Genomic DNA, 22,825 nt, shown 5'->3' with positions numbered 1-22,825 from the left:
TATTTGTCATTTCTTGCAGCTCATGGTTGTGGTAAGAACTCGTCATCCAGTGTTAGCATAATGACTTCATTATGACATTAATCCCCCGATGTCATACTCATCAGAATTTCTGCACAGAGCATGCGATCAGGACGGCTATAAAGTACACTTTTATGTATTCTTTTAGGACTCTTGCCCATATAAGAGATTGAGGATGGGCATTTGGAGGAATATGATGTCTTTTGGCTAATTTTCATTTTCTGTGTGTGCATTTTTTTAACGTTGCTAATTTGGTGGAATGAACCTCATAAACAAGCACTTCACAATACTGACATATTTAAAATACAACGTTTTTAGATCTGCCTCCACCATAAGCTCCTGAGAAAAATACCCAAACTTTACTTGTTCATCAACGAGCTGGTAACTTATAAAGTTAATAATGCCATGAAGTGGAGTGTCCAAGTTAACAGCTGTACACACAAATTTCCAGGGATTCTCAGCAGTATGATTTGGGCATGTTGTGCCGTGGAAACCTGGCATTTTGCGCTGAAAGTTGGGTGCCATAGAACAAAATGCAGAAGTCTCCATTCACGTATTTTTTCAAGCTAACAAGCTAACCTATGCCACTAAGCTGGTTGCACATTGCTAGTTTTATCACCAGTGCCACTGCAGACCTGATCATATCTCCAACTGTGTATTCACTTGGAGGCTGCAAACCATGCTCCATCTTTTTGCTTTATTAATAGTTAATAGTTTTCCTAGGTGATACTTTTACACTTACTAAGATCGTCAGTCTTTTATTGGTAGACACCCTATTACTATTGGTGATTCAAAGTCAGGACAACTTGGCCTCCGCTTCTTGAATTTTTGACACTTTTCGTTGTGTTTTTTCTTGAGAAGGAATACTTCATTCTGGGTGTACCATGTTGAAGCCTGACATCATTATTTTTGACACAGATGTTTGAACTTGTGTCATCATATCGTAAAACTCAATCATTTTTATACTGTAATTTAAAATCTCTACTGCATTGTTAAATTGCAAACCAAATGTTTGTTGCATACAAACATTGGGTTAGCCATTCTTGACTGGACTGTATGCGTACTCTGTCATTGAGCCCACATGTAGACTGAATCAGTGCTGGAGAGCTTCCATCAACATAGAAAATGAAACATTTGGAGAACAAATTTAAGAGTCTGGCAGTCAAATGTTTTTACTGAGAGCACAACGTGGTGATAACAGTGGCATTTCATCAGACCTTGATGTTTTGGAGGGCTAAAATAAGACGCCCTAATGTCTTAGTGATTGTGCAACTGACTAGCGACATAGTGAAACAATTACAGTGTGGACTCATGCCAAACTCCAGACCTAATGCAGGGCAAACTCTTGTATGCTTATCTTGACTCGATCCAAAAAGGGAGGGCCTGCTAAATTGTATTTACCGTCTGTTTCCAGATATGAATTCCATTTAACGTAATGAGAAAGTGTTATTTGATGCCTTCTTAAAGAAATTTCCAGAACGAGTTACTGAACAAAACAAATAGTAAATACATATGGACCTATTTTATCAATCTTTTACTATTTAGTTTGGGTTTTCCTTCAGTAAACATGACTGGCGTCTTGAGCTGGAGATGGGTCTTTCTACAGTTTGATCACTGTGGCATTTGTTTTTCCGGGCCCTTGATTAGAAAGTATTTTTCCTTTGCTCTGCTTCAAAGCACTAATATAAAAGCACATTGAAGTTTTAACAGTCCCTGCTTGGCTCTTCGTAATGATCCACATGTGGCACAGTTGTGATGTTCAACAACCAACCCATGCTCTTTCTGTGGAGAAAAGGGTGCCACATGCTGCCACTGTATTATTCTTAATCTACTTTTATAGGCTCCACATTAAAGTTCACAACAAACACTGTGAGAAGTGACGCCATATGCTGAGGTTTGGGTGCTGGGGAATGAATCATGACTGCGGCAAAAAACCATAAAGACGATGGTGAATTTGGCAGCTCCACTAATATCCAGTGTTTTTCTTTCCAGTGCCTACTAGTTCACACCCCTGATTGTGTTTGGCCTAAATGTTGCCTATATTTGCAGTTTTTTGGACCACATTTGGTTTTTACTGCTAAGTCAGAGACTCATTGCTTCGACTCAGCCATACATCCACCTCATATGGGCCAAATGCCAGCTGTGTTGCTGGATTTGGGCAACAGAGAATTTTGGGGGCATATCTTGACAGTACAACTCTTCTCAGTGGTATAAGTAGCACAAATCTGTCTCCTGTCCATGTTCTCTCTAAACCCATTAATGCTTCTAGACTTTTATGCATGTCTCAGGTAGCTAGTTAGGTTTTTCTCTGTCATCTACTCCCAGACTGGTAGCTAAAGGGTTAGTCTTACAGCAAACACTCCCAGCTTTGCGGGGCATACAGTATTCATTATATCTAAAATCCATTCTGCTGTTTTCAGTGTGAGCCCACACACCAGTGGCGCTGAGGCATGCATTCATTTCTGAGACGTACCGTGTCACGAAAAACACCACTGTCCTATTTCTGTCCATCTAGCATTAGTACCATTTGACACTCCAGCAGAGCTGTGAATTTTGTATATTCCCCCATGAATTGGTGATAGCTCTTCTTCTTGTGCGGTGTTGTGAGTGTCACAGCAGACAAGGAGGAACATTTACTAGAGTTAGCATGAAGATAACTTTTCAGTACACAACACAGCCTGGTAAGAAAGACAGACTGTGTTTCAAGACACATTAGATCTTAAGGGTAATGTCCTGCAAAAAAAAAAGCACAAGTCTCTGGTTATTTTACCTGAACTCAAACCCTGCTGCTAACCTGAATGCACCTGATGACTTGGTGGACTTTAAGAGGTTAGAATATACGTAGTTCACTATATTTATTTATCTATTCTAAGGATGCTAAAGAGTACCAATTAAAATATGATGGAGCCTCACCAAGCACCTATATGTGCTACTTTGGCAGTGAGACTGGGCTCATAGTTTTGATAACTAGTGGAATAAATAAACTTCGATTTTGACTGACCCAACAGGTCGTGGAACACATTTTATTTACACTGTCTGCCAAACCTGGGGAGACCAAGCAATCCATAAGCTCAGTTTTTCTACCATACAAAGACTTTATTTTAAGCAAGCCACTCTGCCACAGGTCTTATTGAAACAGGGTTATGTTTCTATAGCGATCTCCCCCCCATCAGACCGCCACTTGTCAGCTACTATTAGGGCTAGCGGTTGCCTCTGCTTACATGTGGTACCCATCACCCCAGACCATGAGGTAGTGATCGGGTTCAACTGCTACAGCTCTGGGCCCCCAGGGACACTTGGTTCAGTGAGACCTCGGATCACCTCCGGTTATATGTGCCGTGTTATGACAGGCTAATAGTGCTAGTAACTATGTGGCAGCCGAGTGAAAGAGAGAAAGTTAGACATTGGACGAGAAGGATGAAGGTGAATGTGCATACAGATGTTGGTCTTCATAAAAAACAGAGTTTAGTGGTGCTTAAAGAAATAAAGCCCGTATGTGTTTAGAAGTTTTGATATTAATAAGATTTGGAACATCAAGATTATCTTAAATGTCAGTGTTTGACATGTCATTGAGGATGTTCAGCGTGGTTTGAGTTGTTACTTTTATCTGTAACTTTTTGAAGGAAAATATTTTTCAGAGCATTTTTGGTGAACATGAGACTACAAAAACACCCAGCGAGGCCAACAAAAACCACTGTATGTAATAGGTATGAAATTTCTAGTGTGAAGAGTTGAGCTAATGTGCTCCATACTCTCTCACAAATTCTTTAAAATTACAGAAAATAATTCATAAATATTCAGGTTAGTATGGTGAGCTGTTCTGATATCCTGTCCTTATAGGAGCGTGAGAGTCACCCAAAATAAAAGCTGTGTATTATTGTTTTTTCTCCATCTGCCCCGTGGAGAAGTTCAGGGGCAATTACACCGTCTCGATTACTGTGACAAACTGCCAAAGCTAAACTTTAACCAGTCAGGACAACACACACACACACACACACACACACAATTTTCCACAAGACCCATTGAACAGAATCAGCAACAGCCTGGTACATTAATGCACACCTGCACAAACAGCTTCGCTGCTGGTGAATGAGCTAGTCAGCCTATCCTAACAAATTTACCTTGAAATATACTAAGAAAAGCTTTTACAAATGGGCTTAACATGGCCTGATTAGCAGCACTAGCTAGTAGCTTAAAAATCTCATCCACTAATCAGTAGCAGTAACAACCAGATCACAAACACTAGACTAAACTACATGTGAGGACTAAAATAACAATGTGGATTCATAATTGATTTTGCTAGTGAGGAGGCTAGCTAAGTATGCCAGCTTGGTGCTATGTGTGACATCTAGAAAGTCGTATATATCTTAACAGTAGGAAAATGTTAGCTGATGTTAATCCAAAGAAAGCTAGTGTTAATTAGTGAAACCCTTTTCCCAAACATAAATATGTATGATGTACTGGAAAAACTAGGGTCTGCATCAGCTGCTGGTTTTAGTCATGGAGGGAGCTTCATTTGGTTTCAGCAATCAAAACCACAGTTTATATTAGAGGGATGGAAAGAGCCTGAAATCTGATTTCTTCATAACATCAGTGATTTCTTTTCTGACGAGTTTATGATCTCTTTTGAAGTCGTATTGAAATAAACGTAAATTAAAACGCTAAAGCAGGGGATGGGCTAGCCTATAGGTGCACTTTTCAGCTAGCTAGTCTTTGCAACTAATAGTTTAAAATCAACCCATCCTGAAACTCCAACTTCAACTGATGTACACAATTGATTAAGTCATGTTCTAATTATTTCAGCTCCAGTCTGTTGAGGTACTGTCATCCCTGCTGTCTTTCAGGGACTTTGGAACTTGTGTGAAAATGTGTTGAGATTAATCAGCTTCCATAAAAAGGTTGGACACTTGTCACTTCAACTTAAACCGCACTGAAAATATATGAAAACATAAACCATGTGCAGATTTTTTCAGACTAAATACACAACTTAATGACGTGTTGATGGATAGCTCTGCAGTATCCATATATTTTACGGTTCTTGGAACATTTATAGGTTAGGTCAATATTTGCACACGTCTGTCATTACAGCTTAAGGTTCAAGCACCCAGTCTGGATGTTAATTGGCTTGCTTGTCATGTAATGGCTTTTGCATTCAATTTTCCAAAAGTTGGGATGATTTTATTAAGTGATTTCCAGTCTGTAAATGGTAAGGGACCCCATGGTTTTGGCAACCTGAACCATCCCCCCCCCCCCCCCCCCCCCCCACCCCCCACCCTTCATTCTTTGGGCCAGGACGCCTATAAGTCTGCACCAGTGGCGCTCGCCTGGCCTCACAGGAAGGAAATATTACCTGGAGCGGAGCGTTAATTGGAAAGTGCCCAGACGCTGTTGAGTGCTAATGAACAGCCAAAATGGCCACAGAAATGAAAAAGTAAAAAATCCAGATTGAGAGCAAGGGAAGAAGAGGGGGTCGAAAACTCACTGAGGCTCTCTGTGAGCCCTCAGCCTCTGTCCGAGGCTTACGGCTACTTCCTCCTCTATAATAAGGGGTTATCCCCCTGCACAATGGAGAAATTAAAGTGTAAAACCTCGCAAGGCAAATTACAGCTTTTCCTCGGCGTTAGAGGAAGTGTCTTGATATGTAAACAATACCCCCTCTTCAGCTGAGTACCCTCTCCCTCTCTCTTTCTCTCTTCCTCTCAGTCGCCCCCCTCACCCCTTCCCCCCTTCCTCCTTCTTTGTTCTGTGGGAATTTCAGATGGGCCAGATTCTCCCTAAGACTACAACTCTGTTGAATAAAGAGGATTTACAGTACCTTTATCGCTTAAGCATCTCAAACCTGTTTCGCCAAAGCTAACACTTAAAGAATGTGCACAGCACTCATGCAAAGAGCATAGACACAGTTTAAACTATCTGAGGTTAACTAGATCTTCTCCAAAACTTCTTTTTCACTTCTAATAAAGACAGGAAGATAGTCATGATTCCAAAATTAACAGTTTAAATCATGTATGCATTCAAAAAGCAGTGCGTATTTTCTGCTGTGCACCTGGAAAGAAAGTGCCTCAGTCTGCACAACAATATCACACAGCCTTTCAGCAAGACAGCTTGTACCCAAGGACAAACAAAGAGCAGAGCCAAACCTCTACTCAGTATCATACAATTCAAACATAGCTTTTTTGTGCATGTGTATATTTCAGTAAAAACATAAGGTTGTCACAAAACCCACTGATTTACAAGCAACCTAAACTGAAGCAATACAAAGAAGATGCAGTTGTGAAACCAAGGGCTAAGCTAACGGCCCAACAACAACACAAACACACAGAACTGTAAAGATGCTACCAAAGATGAGTTAATACTAGAACATAAAAATGATGTGGGATATCAATGACTGATAACTGTCCAGTTATGGAAGCTTGTCTTTTACAGAACATAATACAAAGGAAAAGATGATTGAGGCAATTTAATTTTATAATTACACAGCTTGCCCAGGAGTGCAGTTCCAACTCCTCTGTTTAATCGTGTCAGTACTGTGTGCAGCACATGTTGCAGAGCTGAGCAGCCAGTATATGTGCTGTTGTTCTGCAGGAATATTAAATTCTTGCTTATAATTCCTGCAAAAACCCCAGAACATATACTAAATACACTATGAACACTTCCAAACACTACCTTATATACCATTTTTAAATTTTACATAATGTTTTCCATTCATGTTTACACTTCTTTATACTTTCTTAAATTTCTTTGTTTTTTTCTTTTGCTAACAGTTAAGCATCACATACCAAGCCCAATTCTTTGACTGTGTGAATTTTCTGATTTTGATAATAAAAGTCTGGATGTCTGGATCATGGAAACAAAAAGTGCTACTTTGTAATTCTGCAGTGTTGCTAAAGTTTAGACCAGTTTAGAGTGGATGTGCTATATTTACTGAATGACCTCTTCAAAAAAAAAGCCCCCTCTCTCTCTCGTTTGTTTGATTTCAAAGAGTAATGAATTTCTAAAGTTAAAGCAGGAGGAAAGAATAAAATTATCCAGTGTAAACAAATGGTCTTGGCAAATATCTGAGTCTGTGTTTGTGAGGCAGCACTGGACTCGTGACTGGTTTTCAGTTGAAGCATTGCAGTTTCTTTGTGAAATAGTTTATACAAATCTTCGGGCCTGCGCAAAGTGCGATGAAAGCGGTCAAACAGACAGACGGGATATTTTTCAGATCTGTGTCTGCCCTGAACATGTCTGTATTTGTTGCTGTCAGGGGATGACCCCAGTATCCTTTGAAGCCCAAGCCAGGAATTCTCAGGCTTAGCTGACACCATCAGGGGAAATCACCTGGCAAACAAAACACAACAAGCGTACACACTATACTGACACAAATGCCTAACACACACAGCCTTCAGCTAAATAAACGCTCATTTGCAGACTATTGATTAGATGTAGGGGGAAAAAAAAGTGGGAAACTTCACTGCACAAGTGTAATTATATCTTTGCATAAGAAAACATTATCTTTACTTGGCAGAGGTAAGTCTGGGAATATGCTTGGTATTTTCTAAGAATGTAAAAGCTGAATTTGAACACCATTCATGTGTCGTACATGTACCAAAGCATCCCATGCAGCTTAAAGGGCTGGACGGTATAGAAAGAAATTCTATCTTAATATTTTTAGGATGATTTACATGATGTATTTATCTCTGTACTTTCTACTAAAGCAACAAGTGAGAAGTCACAGCAGTGATTAATGTGATTTCCGTTAAAGATTTACATTTAGTGGCAATGACTAAACAGTTTTCACTCGGTTGAGGATAGAGTTTCTTTCAGTATGTTACCTGTAATAAAAAGCAGAAACACAAACTAAAGCCTGGACTGCTTGGACAGAGACATCTATCACTGTTTTTACCTGATGTCAGACAGGAAGTGAAGCCATTATATTTACACTTCATTGCACTTTATGTTACAAGACATGTTAGCTTTTATGATAACAGCTGGCTATATATGAGTGGAGATATCTCGGTGGACACACTGAGAAGCATATTTGCTTTCTTGCCCTGTGCAGGATAAACAGATTGAGCTCATGGCTCAAGTCGAGACTTGTTTAGCTTAGCTTAGCTTGAAGACCAAAGATACTGGGGAACTGTTCACTTTACTTTCTCCAACTAGCACCTCTGCCATTACACTCCACCAAACTCCACTCACAAAAGTGGCAATTCTGCCTCACAGAACATGAATGTTGGTTAGTTTTGTGTCTTAAGTGTTTCAGTTCAGACCCAAATGGACCCTATAAACACCAATGCTCACAAAGTGGAAAAGCTACTCTTTTTTTGTCAGCAAAGTCTAAAGGCTTTACAAAGAGGGCGTTATTTTCCCCAAATGAACAAATTTCATTGACAAGTCTAAATTTTAACATTAAGTTATTATGAGGCGTGTGTTATTCAGTGATGTATTGGCACTGTGTCCCCCTCCATGCTCTTCATATAAAGTGCAAAACAACAAATGAAACCACCAGCACGACTTTACTGACAAAACACTGAAAGCTGAAACATTATAGAGGACCATTTCTAACCACTTTTGAAAATATATGAGTGTATTTTAAAATATCTATATACTGCTTAGTCCTTGCTGCTTCTGTTGCCTTGGGAAGATACTTTTCTACTTTTTCCATCAATTTTAAGTTCATGTGCAACTTAGTAGTGGTCATTTCTTTAGGTTCTCTGAGTTTGCCAAATGAGATTTAATATCTTGTGAGTCTCAGGTTGCATTCCTAATCTGCACAGCTGCCTCGCTGGTGTGTAGTGTATTCAGAAACCCAATAAACAATACAATGGCAGCTTAGCTAAGATCTGTTTGCTATACATATGAACACTAAGGCAATTCAAGCGTAAAGTGATAGGTTAACAGACCAAAAGGAGGGACATGTGTCGTGTTAGGATGAGTCAAAATGAGGAGAATTTACGATTCAGCTCTCAGACATCCTGTTTCTAGAAACAGGGTGGATGCTTTTAGCCAGGAATACCACTCAATCATGTGTTGCTACCCAGCTGTTAGAACGACTGACTTTATTCCTGCATTTTTCTTGCAGCTGGATGATGAATGACATTACAAATTAGTTTTCCATATGGCAGCATTTTGTTTGCTTTTTTCTTTTCGAAGGGCCATGACAACCATCCAGGGGCCTCATGACAGGCTTAGCCGTGATTACAGAGCGGTGTAACTAATAGAAACAAAGTCCTGAAGAATTTTCTCACAAAGAATAAGAGGATGTAGCAAATGGATACTTATAGCTGGTAGAATATATTTCCAAATTATAGCGTTTTTTTTGTTTGTTTGTTTGTTTTAATCCTGGAGTAAAGAAGGCGACATAAAGAACTGTACAGGGAAACCAGTCCCCAACTGGAATTTATCTTCTATTCTACATATGAAAAAATTGTATGAGTTTCAGCTTATTGCCTTTTTTGTTTCATATGACAAGACAACTCAAATTTTATGATAGCAGGTGGCTATATATGATTCCATATGATATTTGGTGATATATCAGTGGAGTGATCTTACAGAAGTAGGTGGGCAATTGGGAAACTTTTGCTTTTTCCCCCTGTGTGGGATGAAAAGATGGAGCTCATGGCTCAAGTTGAGACTTGTTTAGCTTAACTTAGCTTAGCTTAGCTTAGCTTAAAAACAGAAGGTAGTCAGGAACTGGGGATAGATTTTTAAGTGTATCCTAGCTTGGATGGAAAAATATGGAAAAAGATTTACTCCTCAACTGGTTGGTGAATGCAGGACATTTCTTGCTGTTACTAGATGAAACTGTTTGCAAAGAGGAATACAGCACTGCACCAATCCCCTGTAGTTTGTACGTAAGATGCCGACTGGATGAAAACTCTCAACAACTATTTGCCAAACAACAAGCTGTGAGGAGAGTGGCTCAAACCAAAAATGGAGAACCTTTGCCTTGAGAGAAAAAGTTGTGCCTTTTGAGACATGTTGGTTTCAGCTGTAAGGCACAACTTCCACTTGAAAGCTAATGGGCTGGTTTCATGACTTGGGCATTACTTATATCCTTTGGATGTAATGTAATTACAAGATACTCTGTTTTTTATGTAATTAGAAAAATATGAAAGTCATTAAATTTATAACACTGTGTTAAATCTATGCTGTGGCCTCACAGACACCTCCCCAAAAATGTGCATGTGTACCTCAAAAGCTGTCTGTTTGGTAGTAATATACAGTGTAAAGACAATCCCCATCCACTTCTCACTAGAGTTGAAAACTTCATCAATTAAAAACTAATTCTGCCAATAATTCTCTTGAGTATTTAAGGTTTAGTGCACAAGTTTTTCCTGCTGGTAAAGTAATAGAAGCTTAGAAAGCTTTAACAGTTAAAAGCACTATGGTAAAAATAAAATAAAATAAAACGGGACTACTACTTCCAGGCCCAGAAGTAAGAAATTGTTTATATGGTATATAGCTTTAGAAACTGGTCTTTATTCTGAACTTTGAATCCCACACACAGTGAATATTCATCAGTGAAAATAAATTTTTTTATGAAAATTGTATCCACTCTTGACTCAGATATCTACTTATTTTGCTGGTTGCCCAAATGAGGCCACTGGGGGCGGCCGGACTCATGGCTGCATGCTCTGTCTGGAGGAAGATTTCTCCCTCCTGGGGATGTGACTACGAAAAATATTGTAAAAGTTTATTTTTTCATAAATGTTTATGGAATTCCTCCGCCTCTGCTGCAAACCCAGCTGCTGCTGACAGGGCAGGATGGTCTGAGATTGTTTCCATCCATGACCGTTTTATTTAAAAGTTTGAACCAAAGGCTGGCAGGTGATGTGTATGAGCAAGTGTGACTGTTCCCCAGAGCTGTGGGTGATTAGGCTAATTGCTAAATGCTACCAGAGGCGAGAGACTGACGTGTTGAAACCTTATAGCTGTAATTAAAAGAACCAGTGTGTCCCCCAGGAGGAATTTCACTGATGGCAAAAATCAATTTCCTCCTCTTGCTTTCAGCTACAACACAATTACACCAGGCATTAATTTTAAAGACACCTTTTGTCCAGCGGCTTACTGTGGCTGGCACATACCTTATCTGTTGGGCGGCCGGAGTCGAGGGGGTCTTGTGTGAAACATTTGAGAACATTATCCCCAGAGAGCTGTATGTGGATGCAGACGTTCTGAGGTCCTATATTCTCTTAACCACAGACATGCTTGTCTCATCATGGGTCAGTGGGCTTTCTTCCCCCTTAATCCTTTTCCTCCAGCAGTGTTTCTACGAGGGCGGACCACAGCTGTGCCTGCAGTCAAGGGGGAGGTTAGGGGATAAGAACCGGAAGAGCCTGACCACAAACTGTCCGCCCCGAGACCAACTCAGCCATATGAACTGGGCCTGTTTATATAAGCACCTCCCGCCTGTGTTTACAGCTAGCACACATTTTTGTTTTACCACGTCTAAACTTCTCGGACGTTTATTTGGCTTCACTTGAACTGTGAGTGTTAGGGCTACATTAGCGGATGAAAGTAGCCGAAGCTGGCAGACTGGGAACTCTAGTCTGACGGATACTGAGGATTACACTGGGGCGGAGAGGTCGAAAAGCGCAGTCGCTGACTTTCAACAAGTTCTTTGATAACATGGAGCATCTTCCCATGGCAAACCCCACCCCCCCAAAAAAAACGGTTGCCTGAGCCGACACCTTAGAGAAGAGTTATAGGCACCTTCTTGGGCTGATTTCCATCAGTCCACAAACAAAACAGGCAGGAAGTGTCTGAGAGGTGGGGGCATGGATTACACTCTGCATGCTGGGAAAGGGCTTTCTGCTTAAGAGAGGATGAAGCACAAAAAGAAAAAGGGAAGTGCAAGGAAGGGACTTGAAGGATAGGGAGAGAAAGCTGGTTGACGGAGTGTTGGCTAATCCCCTAAAGCATCCATATATTGCCTCCACCTCCTCTCCCGCTGTTTGTAAACTGCGAGGAATGTAGCATGTTGTCTTTGGTTCTTGTGCGTGTAGACGCCTCTGGTACAGAGAGATTTATATCCACAGACATTGCCCAAAGCATACCACATTGCTTTTTTAATTCTGGAGGCTTTGAAGCAGAGGCGGAGCTCCAAAGAAACAACCAGTATCAGAATTGTCCTCTCATTTGAGCCTGATTTATGTTTCCTAACCACATTAGAGAGCTGCCAAAGGCTGTTAGCCCTCCATTGAGTTGGCATACAATAGATTCAGAAAATACAGTGTTAACATTGGGCTGTTTAATATTTTTCTCTCCGGCTGTCTTCTAAGCAATCTGTAAAATAAACATTTGTCTTGTGATATTCTTTTTCAAAAGTAGAAAGAAATGTCTCTGTGGTGCTTTGAGCTCGTTAGGAATTCCTCTGAACTCCTTGGTTGGACTCAAGTTGGGGTTTCTTTGCTATAAACATAAAAAAGAATACTGGGAATGTATTCATAATTCAGTTTTACATAAAATACCCAAATGTTTGATTATATACCATACATTAGACTGAAAACCCTTGTAGCCATTTGATCCCCGTCTCTGGAGGACAGCCACACCATTGCTTCTTATTGCCTCCTCTTGTACTTATTTTGTAGGCCAGCCACTCTGTGATGAGAACTGCCTCTAATGACTAATGATAAAGGCTTCAGCAAAAGCTCGGGGATCAGAAATGAGTGTTTTTGGCTAAAGCACAGCAATCAGCAAGGCCAAAAAACAAAACAAGATGTCCTCCTTCTGCTTTCACTTAGCATATCTAATCTTTGAATTCTGTCTTAGCCAGCCAGAGGCCTAAAGTGAAACACTAGATAAGACAGAGAGGCAGACATAGACATCAGGATTACTTAACTGTTCATAAGAGCCACATGAATTAACTTAAGCGCCCAGAAAGCCAGTTAACTGTTCAAGTATTGTAAGAATGCTAGCTGGTGGGAAGATGTGAATATGAGATGCGATCAAAGAAGCTACTGAAAAAAATTGCTAAAAATCAAAAGATAAACCAAATTTAAATTTGGCTGATCACCAGCTCAAGATCATCTTCACGCCCACCTCTGGATCCTTTTCAGTGTGGCTGTTATGTTTAGATCGCTTCACAGAAGTCATTTTATGACCTCTGCAAATTTTTATTTTTAGAAACAACATAGTCTAAATCTATGCTAACAGTCTCAACTTAGGGGATGAATTCATGGCTCAAAATGTTGCAATCCACTTGTCACGCATTGCTTGGAAGCTTACACCTAGGAGCTTCTGGACATTCCAACATCTTCATTGCCTAGGTAACCCTCTAATGTGTTTACCATGAGATCATATCATATTATCAATGACTTGAACTGGAAATTGGCAAAATAGATTTTGACTAGCTTCTTTCTGAAGATGCTGTTCATGTCCATGTCCATGTGTAAAAAGACAAATTCAATGTTTCCAGCCTGAGCTTGCGCAGACTTAAGAAAGGTTCTTAACCTAATATTTCTTTAATACACACTTTCTAATGTGCCTTGAAAGATTCTAAGTGATGTTAAATTCAGTTTAAATGCTTTATGTCATTTCACGTAAAGCACACAGTGCTAGTGTTTTTGACCTTTCCAGACAATCAGATAACTTGTTTTGATGTTGAACTGACATCAGTCTGTTTACTTGAAAAATGTACATTTTTTAAATTTCATCTATTTCCATTGCACTTTTGGTAAAGTAGCATCAGAAGTCTTGAATTTAACTTGTTTCTGCCTGTAGTCACTTGGTTGAAACACATACTGGAGCTATCAGGTATGAAATCTAAACAGGTATAAGCCGATCCTGCAGACGACGAAGCTATAAATCTGGAAATAAAAGCTGTAAATTGAAAGTCTTTCCGGGACAGAAACAATATCGGCAGCTCTTGAAGTCATTCTTGGAGGACAGCAGTGAGTTCCTGATAGTGTGCTGCTATAGGCCCTGACAGGAAAATAAACACTGGGACTTGGTCAATAGGCCTTCCTGTAAGCTTGTTGCTTGCAAGTCTTCTCAAATATCAGGGAAGGCATTATTGATATGTTACAAAATGTTACTGTAAATGACAACTGATAAGAGTCGATTCCCTCTCCTCAGTGGGGATATATACTGTTAAAAATGAAACCCGTGACATGTTTGGTGGCTTTCAGACCCAGGGGAGGTGGGGTTTTTTTGTATGTGTAGCCATGTAATTCGATCTACAGCACCTCTTTAAACAGGACACATAACATAAGGTTGAATTTTTACTGCCAACTTAACTTGCCTCCTTCAAAGAATAATTCAGGAAGAATTGTGAGGAACTGCATTTTTCTTTTTTTAGTTGAGTACTTCAGGCATCACAAGATGAATTCTGTGATTCTTTCAACCAAGGTGGAGGGCCAAGGAGTTGAACCCCAAGGGGGGCACAGGGGTATAGCATGAATGGAGTCATCCCTGCATAACTCTGGCCAGTGAGTGCCCCCACCCCCTCCTCCACCTCTGAACTGTTCGGTGGAGCCACAGCAGTGTAAGAGCCTCATTTAGGAGCACAGAAAGAAAAGCAGAAATCTCTTTCTCAGGAAGATTAGTGGCTGTCCCTTTGGAGTAGCCCTGTGGACGGGGAGGGATGGGGGGAGGTCTATTTTTCTCTGGGACATTTTTCTCTGCCAGGGAGGGCCGTGACCCACTCCAGAGCACCATCCAGAGAAAGGCCCCGTGCATAAGGCAGAGACCTCAGGAGAGACCCTCAGACTCAAGTTCTGAGACTTACCCAATGATAACCATGATTAACACCCAGTTCCTTATCGCAAATCCACCCTCCACTCCCAGAAAGACTAATTATACTACACACCATGTCTTCATCCATCTATGCTACGCTTTCGGTACCTTTACATGTAAAACAGCTTATCACATGGGTGGCAACCTCTATGGTACTACAGCTGTACCCTTGTGGAGACCAGAAACCAGTCTTGAACCTTTGGTGACAATTTTGGACTTTAATGTCAAGATACAAAGATCTTGACATTAAAGATCTTTGTATCTTCTAGTTTCTTAAACTGTGTTCAGTATAGGGCTAAAAAGCAAGAGATTCACCTGCTGACAGGTACCTGATTCAGAATAAAATTTTCTTAGTCCAATAAAATGGACTCAAACTTAGTAATCAGATAATTCCAGCATCTTCATGAGATTATTCCAGGAAAACGTGGCAGCGTATTGAAAATCTTTAAGATGCAGAGTAAAAGTAATATTTTACCCTATTTCACTTTGTATTCAGGGTCTCCTGCATTTTAAATCTAGAAGAAAAGTTGCAGATGCAATTTGTTTTCTGCTTATTGTAATATATGATCCATTTTTAGCCTTCAGAAAGTTACTCATAGTTACCCTAATAAAAGGCCCCAAGGAGTTACATTCAAATACCCGCAGGAACAGAAAAAGACGTTTATTGGATTTCTGTTTCAGAGATATTTCGAGTTAGAGTAGTAAGACTTATTTCTGATCTATTTTCATGAGGAAAGACTGGAAGAAGTGATTTAATGCTTTTGCAGTAAGGGCTCTCGAAAGTGAGGTCATTTTTCTCCTATTGGCACCCTCCTTAGATACATCAGTGCTGAGAATAACTATCTGTGGACATTACGTTTTATATGCTGAGGATCATCGATCTTTGCAAAGGCTTCACAAGCCTCTGGCAAATTCTAAGAAAGATGAAGACAACACTGTGGTTAGGCAGAAATAATCAGCATTACCCAGCTTGTCTGCTCCACTGGCCTCGTACAGTCAACACAAAAATGAGCGATGATGGAAAAATTCTCTCTGGCAAACTTTTTCTGAATATAACGGGAGTCGTAAAACAACTCTGGCAGGTCTGTGTTTGAAGCCGTCACTCTTCGTCAGTTGAGGTCAGAGGAGAGTAGCACATCTGAGCGCATGTACACTTTGGTGCAAAGTGGGGAGGGGGTGTATCAATCACAGGTTTCCCTTTGAAATTGTGAGATGTTTTACAGTCCTGGAAGTGGGCACCTAATCTGAACACATGTTATTCTGACATGCTGAAGCACAAGCCAACACACACTCGTAAATCCCTGGGCCTGGGAATCAGGTTGCGGGAGGCGAGCCTGTGGAAGCACGCCCTGCACCGAGACAGATGCAGGCTGTCACACAGAATGTGGGTGCCCATTTAAAACCATTAACAAGACCCTGAGAAACAAGTCTGATTCTTATCATATGGACTCAATCTGATCTGGGCTTTTGTGCCAGCATTCCCCTTTCCCTTTATCCTCATCCTACTTCTTCTTTCCCCTTGGATTCTAACACACTCTCTTTATTAGAAACCAGACACAAACTTCCATTATGTTTCCACACTCAGAGACACAGACAAGTTCAACAGGGCAATGCAAGTCTCCATGAAACACAAGCAAAGTGATGAGATTCGTGACCAGCTGACAGAAGGGATTATGGAGAACAAGATGTTCACGGGTTGTTTCTCCTTGAGTTACACTATTCCATTGTGGAGTTATATTTTCAAAAATAACCTCACTGCATATGGACTATACAGGGGACCATTTGGTGTCACCGTTAAAGCTCAGAGTAATCATCCTTTTTCAACTTGCAGGGATACTGTTTTAAAGTGAAACAAGGCTCCTAAACAGTCTGAAGGCTGATAAACCTGCGACTTATCACAACAAGAAACCTGTAGCTCTTTTAAAATTGAACTATTATCCTTGTGCATCCAATAGTGTCACAGGCAGTGAGTGAAGCTACTCACTCTAAAACACACCATGTGCTGTCATGGTATTGTGGAAGACTGGCAGCATTTTAAGTCCTGCGATGAGACCACATCGGTAATTTTTCTTTAAAAAGCATTTTCATTTTGGTCTTCCTAAGAGGAAGAAATTCTTTAAGAAGAGTGGATCTGAACCTAAACCTAAACCTTACACCCACTCGGTCAACGGAAATCCATCTGGGGTTAGGAGTAGGACGTGGGTACTTTTAAATGTAGTTTGAGTACTTAAAAATTCCATTTCAAATACGAGTAAGCAGAACAAACAAGGCCCTAAAAGTTTACCAGTACAAAACTACTTGATGTATTCACAATCGTCCTATATTTTTTGTTTGAATCTGCATACTAATATAAGAAACGAAAAGGAGGCATAATCCAAATTGAAAGCAAAAGCCTTAAAACTATCTAATGACATACTAATGTCCTACTTTAAAGGTTCCCCTGTGTGACAAAGTGAGCTTTGTGATGGCAGGGCATCAGGCACTTCATTAAACAGTAAAACAACTTGAATTCAATATAGTGGCCTCTCACTCGATGCCAGAGCATCTTTCTGAGGGGGTTCAGTGTCCACCAGCCGGCGTTAGTAATTTATAACACTTGTACCTCAGAGGCCCCAACAAGGTCCTCCAACCTCGTTATGATGAGTTTTCATCACACACTCACTAATGAAAACATGAGCTCTCATCTTTTAATTATGAGACGAAGTCTTGGACACCCAGCACCCTCACTGTTACCTCACAAGCACAAATAACCCCTGATGGTTGCAGCCTGCTGCTTTTCAATGGGGCAAGGTTATGAAAATTCAACCCCCACAGCCTCCGTGACACACAATGGTCACAACTGTGTAAACGACTGAATAATTCATGTTATGGCAAGTGCAATATTTTCTTATTGCTGGTTAGAAAAACTTTTGGACCCTTTGTGGAGGTGCCAGAGAGGACGCACTGAAACGCCCTAGTTTCTCACCACGCATCCCTAAACAATTAATGCTCATGGCTCCTCTCGTGGCAGGCCACCAAGCCCATCATTAAGCAGAAATAGCGCTAACGCCACAATGTCATACGACATCTTGTTAGCATTTCAAAGGTGCTTCCCTCCTCCCTCCTCTTTATCCACGGCCTCTGATACACCATGTCGTCCACTGCTGTGCCAGCCTTTTTTAGTAATTCATGAAATTTACACTCGGGAGGTGAGAACAAGGTCTTTCGACCTCATTATAACATTTTTTCATCACCCATTCTCTGACATCTCTGAAACACGCAGCCCCCATCTTTGAGCATTTTCATGTGCCACCCAACTACTTAGTGAGCAGCAGTTCACTGCAGTGCAGAGTGCAGAAACCTAAAGACAAAGGTCCAGATTCTGGTGTTTGAAGGCGCCAAAGAGAAGCTGATTTTTTTTTAAACAAATTACTTTGACAAGTATTATGTCAAAGCTCTAATCTGTCATGTCTTCTGCTGTACTTCCACCTTACAATGAGGAAAGAGCAAACGGATACGGCTGTACCTCTGGTCAGAGTGGTGGGCGAGGGTTTCTTCGGGAGTTCTGAGAAGCTGCTTCCATCCAGACCAGAACTCTTACACTCCTTCTTGTCAGTTGCTGTTGGAGCTGAAGTTTCCATGCTGCTCTTCAATTTCTGTCACAAGCTGCAGAGGCAAGACACACATAAGAACATAAGGTCAAAAAACTGATCAAGGAAAACATCATGTGGTGAAGGAAGTAAAGCGCTAAACTCAAAGTCCTGCAGGAGCAAAAACAGCGTAATAATAATGATAATAATAATAATAATAATAATAATAATAATAATAATAATAATAATAATAATAATAATAATAATAATAATAATAATAATGATGATGATACAGAACAGTCAGACAGTTGTATTAATGTATTGTAGTAATGTATTAGTGTTCTGTCATTCTGGGAAATCAACTCAAAAAAACAATCCTCTTGCATTGAAAAATATTTAAACATTGTCCTTTTCTTCTAACGAGCGAAAAAGATTCTCATCATTCTCACATCTAGCACACCAGTTCTCAAACTTTTTCTTGCATGCCCCACTTCAGAAACTCAAACTAATTCCCACTTTACAGTCCACATTTATCTTCAATTATTAACATGAACAGTAACAAAAAAATAAAAGCAAAGAACAAAAAACTGACCCCTTACAGTGGGTCAAATACCCCAACAGAGGGGCCCACCCCACAGTTTGAGAACCACTAGACTAACAAAAACAGAGCTAAGTTTAACAAAGCACAAATGTTTCCATTCACAAGCCAAACAAATTTCAACAATCTTTAAGCTACAAAATAGAATTTAAGTTGGAAAAAGACCCAACATTAAAATCTGGAGATTGTAGAATTGCACAGTTGGGCTTTCAGGAAGCCAAACATTAAATAAGTAAATTACTCTCAGTAATTACTGCTGCCATAACAGACGGCACAGGAAGCAAGAGAGGTGAATTTTTTTTCATACTGAACTAACAAAAACTGTCTTGCTATAGTGTGTTTGTAGCATATCTCCATAGGCGTGCATATGTGTTTATTGGGCCAGTGTAACCGAAAGGCCTTGAACACACCCACCCACCCACACACACACACACCCTCAGGTTTCTCAGTTTGATGTAATGAGTTCATGGAGCCCCTTCTGTTCCAATTGTAAATGTGAGTGGCCCTCAGCACTGAGGTTTTAGCCTCACGCACTGTGTCAATACCTCCTCATGTCTGTGTGAAAGGCTCGATGACTTGGCAACCTGCCACTTGTTTGACTTGGTGGGACCTACAAGATCATCCTCTGCTGAGAGCAAATAAGACCCAGTCTCTCCATCCACCTCCCCCACCAGTCCCCCACCACCAGGCTGGCCTAGAAGGAAAAAGTCATTCCCCGCGCTCTGGCTAGCTTGTGGTCGTTGCTTTTCCACATGCTTTCAGACACTGGTGAGAAAACGTTTGTCACAATGCTGAAAAGACAAGAGAATGAACAACTGCATGTAATCACAGGGGGTTGTTGGGTCTGCAGGTTTCAGTCCTCTCCTCACACCTGTTTGCAGCTAGCTGATTAAAACAACCTCAGATCTTATAAACCAAATGTGTTTATGACCTAATGTGTGCCCAAAGAACACAAACAATATCCAGAGGATATTAATTGTTGCAAATGTGATTTTTGGCTGCAAAGAAACCACAAAATATTTCAGTTATACAGCACCTATCCACAACAACACTCGGCTCACTTTGTGTTAGGGAGGGTCACCTGATCCATCCCAAACTATAAGCTTTTTTAGAAAGCTTATATCTTAAAGTTTGAAGTCTAATCTTAAACGCAGAGAGGGTGTCTGTCTCCTGAATCCATACTGGGAGCTGGTTCAACAGAAGAGAGGCCTGATAGCTGAAGTCTCTAACTCCCATTCTACTTTTAGAAACTCTAGGAACCACAAGTAAGCCAGTGCTCTGTTGGGATTATATGATACTGTGAGGTCTTCAAGATAAGATGGGGCCTAATCAAGAGGAGAAGTATTTTAAAATTCAATTATGGATTTTAAATTACGCTAAAAAAGAGACGTTAATATAGAAGACAACTGATCTCTCTTTCTAGTCCCAGTTAGTCGTCTCATTGTGTATTTTGGATAGACTGAAGGCTTTTCAGGGAGCTTTATGAGCAGCTTGATGATAATAAATTACATTAGTGGAGCCTAGATGTTGTAACATATTAAAACACGGGATGGTGTGACACCAGGTAAATACACAATTAGGAATGTGGAGAATGATACTGTCATTCAAATGGAAACCTAATTGCTCAGTGATCTGGTTCCTGCCAGGCAAACGTGTGAAGCGTTGTTTTCGGTTTCATGTGGATTTCCAACATGTCATGCTTTATTGTGAGGTGTGCATACTAGCAGCCATGTCTGTGACCCTTCGGAGGTGCCAGTCGCCTGTCAGTGAGCCAATGTAAGCCGATTAGAGGTGGGCGACTAACAGGTTTAGGCTGCATCTGTTTCTTTTTTTCTGCTGCCAAAAATGTCGCTGAGCTCGCCAGCGAGCCATCTCGTCTCTGAGAAGTCCGTCACTCTGACATCACCTTAGTGATAGAATCTAATTTGCTCTTTCATGGGCCTTTATCGTATTTAGACTTGGCCAAAAAGCCGGCTAGTTTTTGGTGGTGATCCCTGTTGGCTCGGATAAGATGTGCCCATGAACAGACCAGAGCTCGGAGCAACCGTGTTCGCCTTTCAAGCAGCCTGACTGAGAATCCTCCCCTTAACATTGCCGCCTGATGAACATCTGGCATCGCATTAATGGCCGTTTCCATGCTTTTACAGCAAGCCAACTATTTGCTTTCCAGTTGTCTCTGAACCTCGAGCCAATACTCAGATTAAGAGGGGTTTTGGGGTGCAAACACCTGTAAAGTTCGTTTACCAAGAAATAAAAATAAATGAATAAATAAAAAAACAGGTGCAAAAACTGTCAATAACTGCAAAATTTGAGCACATTTTTGAAAAAGTGGCCCCAACTTCACCCTCACTCATCCTTCCTTAATACCTTGGAGCTGTTACATTACACCCTCCACCCCCCTTAACCAATCTCTCCCTACAGGCAAGACCCTGTTGCCCCCGATGACAGGGGAGCCCAGTTCTGACGGGCTGGTACAGGTGTCAGGAACTAAGCGGACAGATGGCAGGGGCCAAAGGCGAACAAACAACAAGGGTGCACTTCTTTACTCATCTTCTGGTTGGCTGGGCAGCCTGTCGCAGGACGAGCAGGGTCCCCCCCATCCACCCTCTGGTGTCATGTGACCACAGGCTCGGAGACTTCAGAGGGGCAGAGCAGGCATCTGATTGAGTCTTCTTTTTTTATGTTACACCTGAGCAGAACCCAGGCTTTTAAATTTATATGGTCTCTTACAGGACGGTCACTGGAGGCGATGTTCTACAGACGGCCTCAAAATTCTGATGATCGAGTGATTTCTAGGAAGTGCAGAGCTAAAAACACCACAGCAATGTCAGTCTAACAACAAAATCCCAAAACAAGACTTGCACAGATTGCAGTTCTAAATGATTTATTTCGTTCATCTGAATGCAAAGCTGCTTTTCTTTGCCTGTGGTTAAGGCCAGACTAACCATATCCGAAACCTTAAGCTTCACAGCTTCACTTTGATCTTTGTTCTTGCTCCTTCCTGCCACAAAAAACTGGATGATTTTCCCCACTTTAGTGAATTATCTTGCAAACATTCAAAACTGCTATTTAGAAGTGAGCACAGACACAAAGAAACATCTTATATTTATTTAATTACACAAATCCTTCCTTTCCTGTCACACGCAGTCTGCTGAACATATTCTAGATTTATAATAAATTATTGTATTTGATGATTCATAGAAAAGGAGTAGTTTACAGGAGAGATTGCACATCTTGATTTTCCTTCCCCAGGACCTTGCTATGATGGACGGTCCAGGCGTGCCAGTAACCGCACAAGGCACCGGAAAAAGACTGAGGTAATGGGGAGTTGTCACTGATATGTTTTCTGCTTCGAGGATTAACCTCTTAGCATCCATCAGGTCACCTAGGATTAGTGTTCAGTTAATGTCCCCCCGTTTTCATTGACGTTTTGCCTGTTTGGAAGATCAAATGGAAAACTTTAACACAAAAAAACTAACCCCAAAATGTCTGACACCTCATTTGAAAAGTATCATCTTCTACTTTATATATTTAAAAAAAAGGCTATTCAGCATGTGGCTAAAACCAAACCAAGCCCTAGATGAGCTGCCAGTGACCTAAAATCATAGGAGAGCCATATCATTCCATTTATTTCTGAGCAAAATCATTTGTTTTGGGAGCAACGATGAAAGCAGTAGTGAGAAAAATCGCCAGCTTAATGAATTTGCTCTTCATGTCAGGATTGATTTTCCCCTGGTGTCGCCTGCTTTTGTCTGAACTCCTCTTCCGCTCTCTGTTAATTTACCTTCTGCCCCCTTCGTCTCAGACTTGCAGGACTTTTGTTATGAGACCCGGTGTGTGTTTTTCTTAGCGCCTCGTTCAGTTTCAAGTGTTCCTCTCCTCCACTACCGTTCAACAGCTCCCCTTTCACCAACAC

At 40.8% G+C, this 22,825-nt stretch overlaps 1 protein-coding gene across 1 annotated transcript in view; it reads right to left on the bottom strand.

The window, feature by feature from the left end:
- The window catches only part of gli2a (GLI family zinc finger 2a), an 87,925-nt gene that overhangs the window by 48,174 nt on the left and 16,926 nt on the right, over nt 1-22,825 (bottom strand). The window contains exon 2 of the mRNA XM_063499370.1: nt 18,248-18,387. Coding sequence (XP_063355440.1) covers nt 18,248-18,362 — 115 coding nt within the window. The 5' untranslated portion in view covers nt 18,363-18,387. The remainder of the gene's footprint in view (nt 1-18,247; nt 18,388-22,825) is intronic.

The sequence above is a fragment of the Pelmatolapia mariae genome, linkage group LG16_19, assembly GCF_036321145.2.
Source record: "Pelmatolapia mariae isolate MD_Pm_ZW linkage group LG16_19, Pm_UMD_F_2, whole genome shotgun sequence".
Lineage (NCBI taxonomy): Eukaryota > Metazoa > Chordata > Actinopteri > Cichliformes > Cichlidae > Pelmatolapia > Pelmatolapia mariae.
Note: the sequence above shows the minus strand (reverse complement) of the source record. Positions and strands in the feature narration are given on the sequence as shown.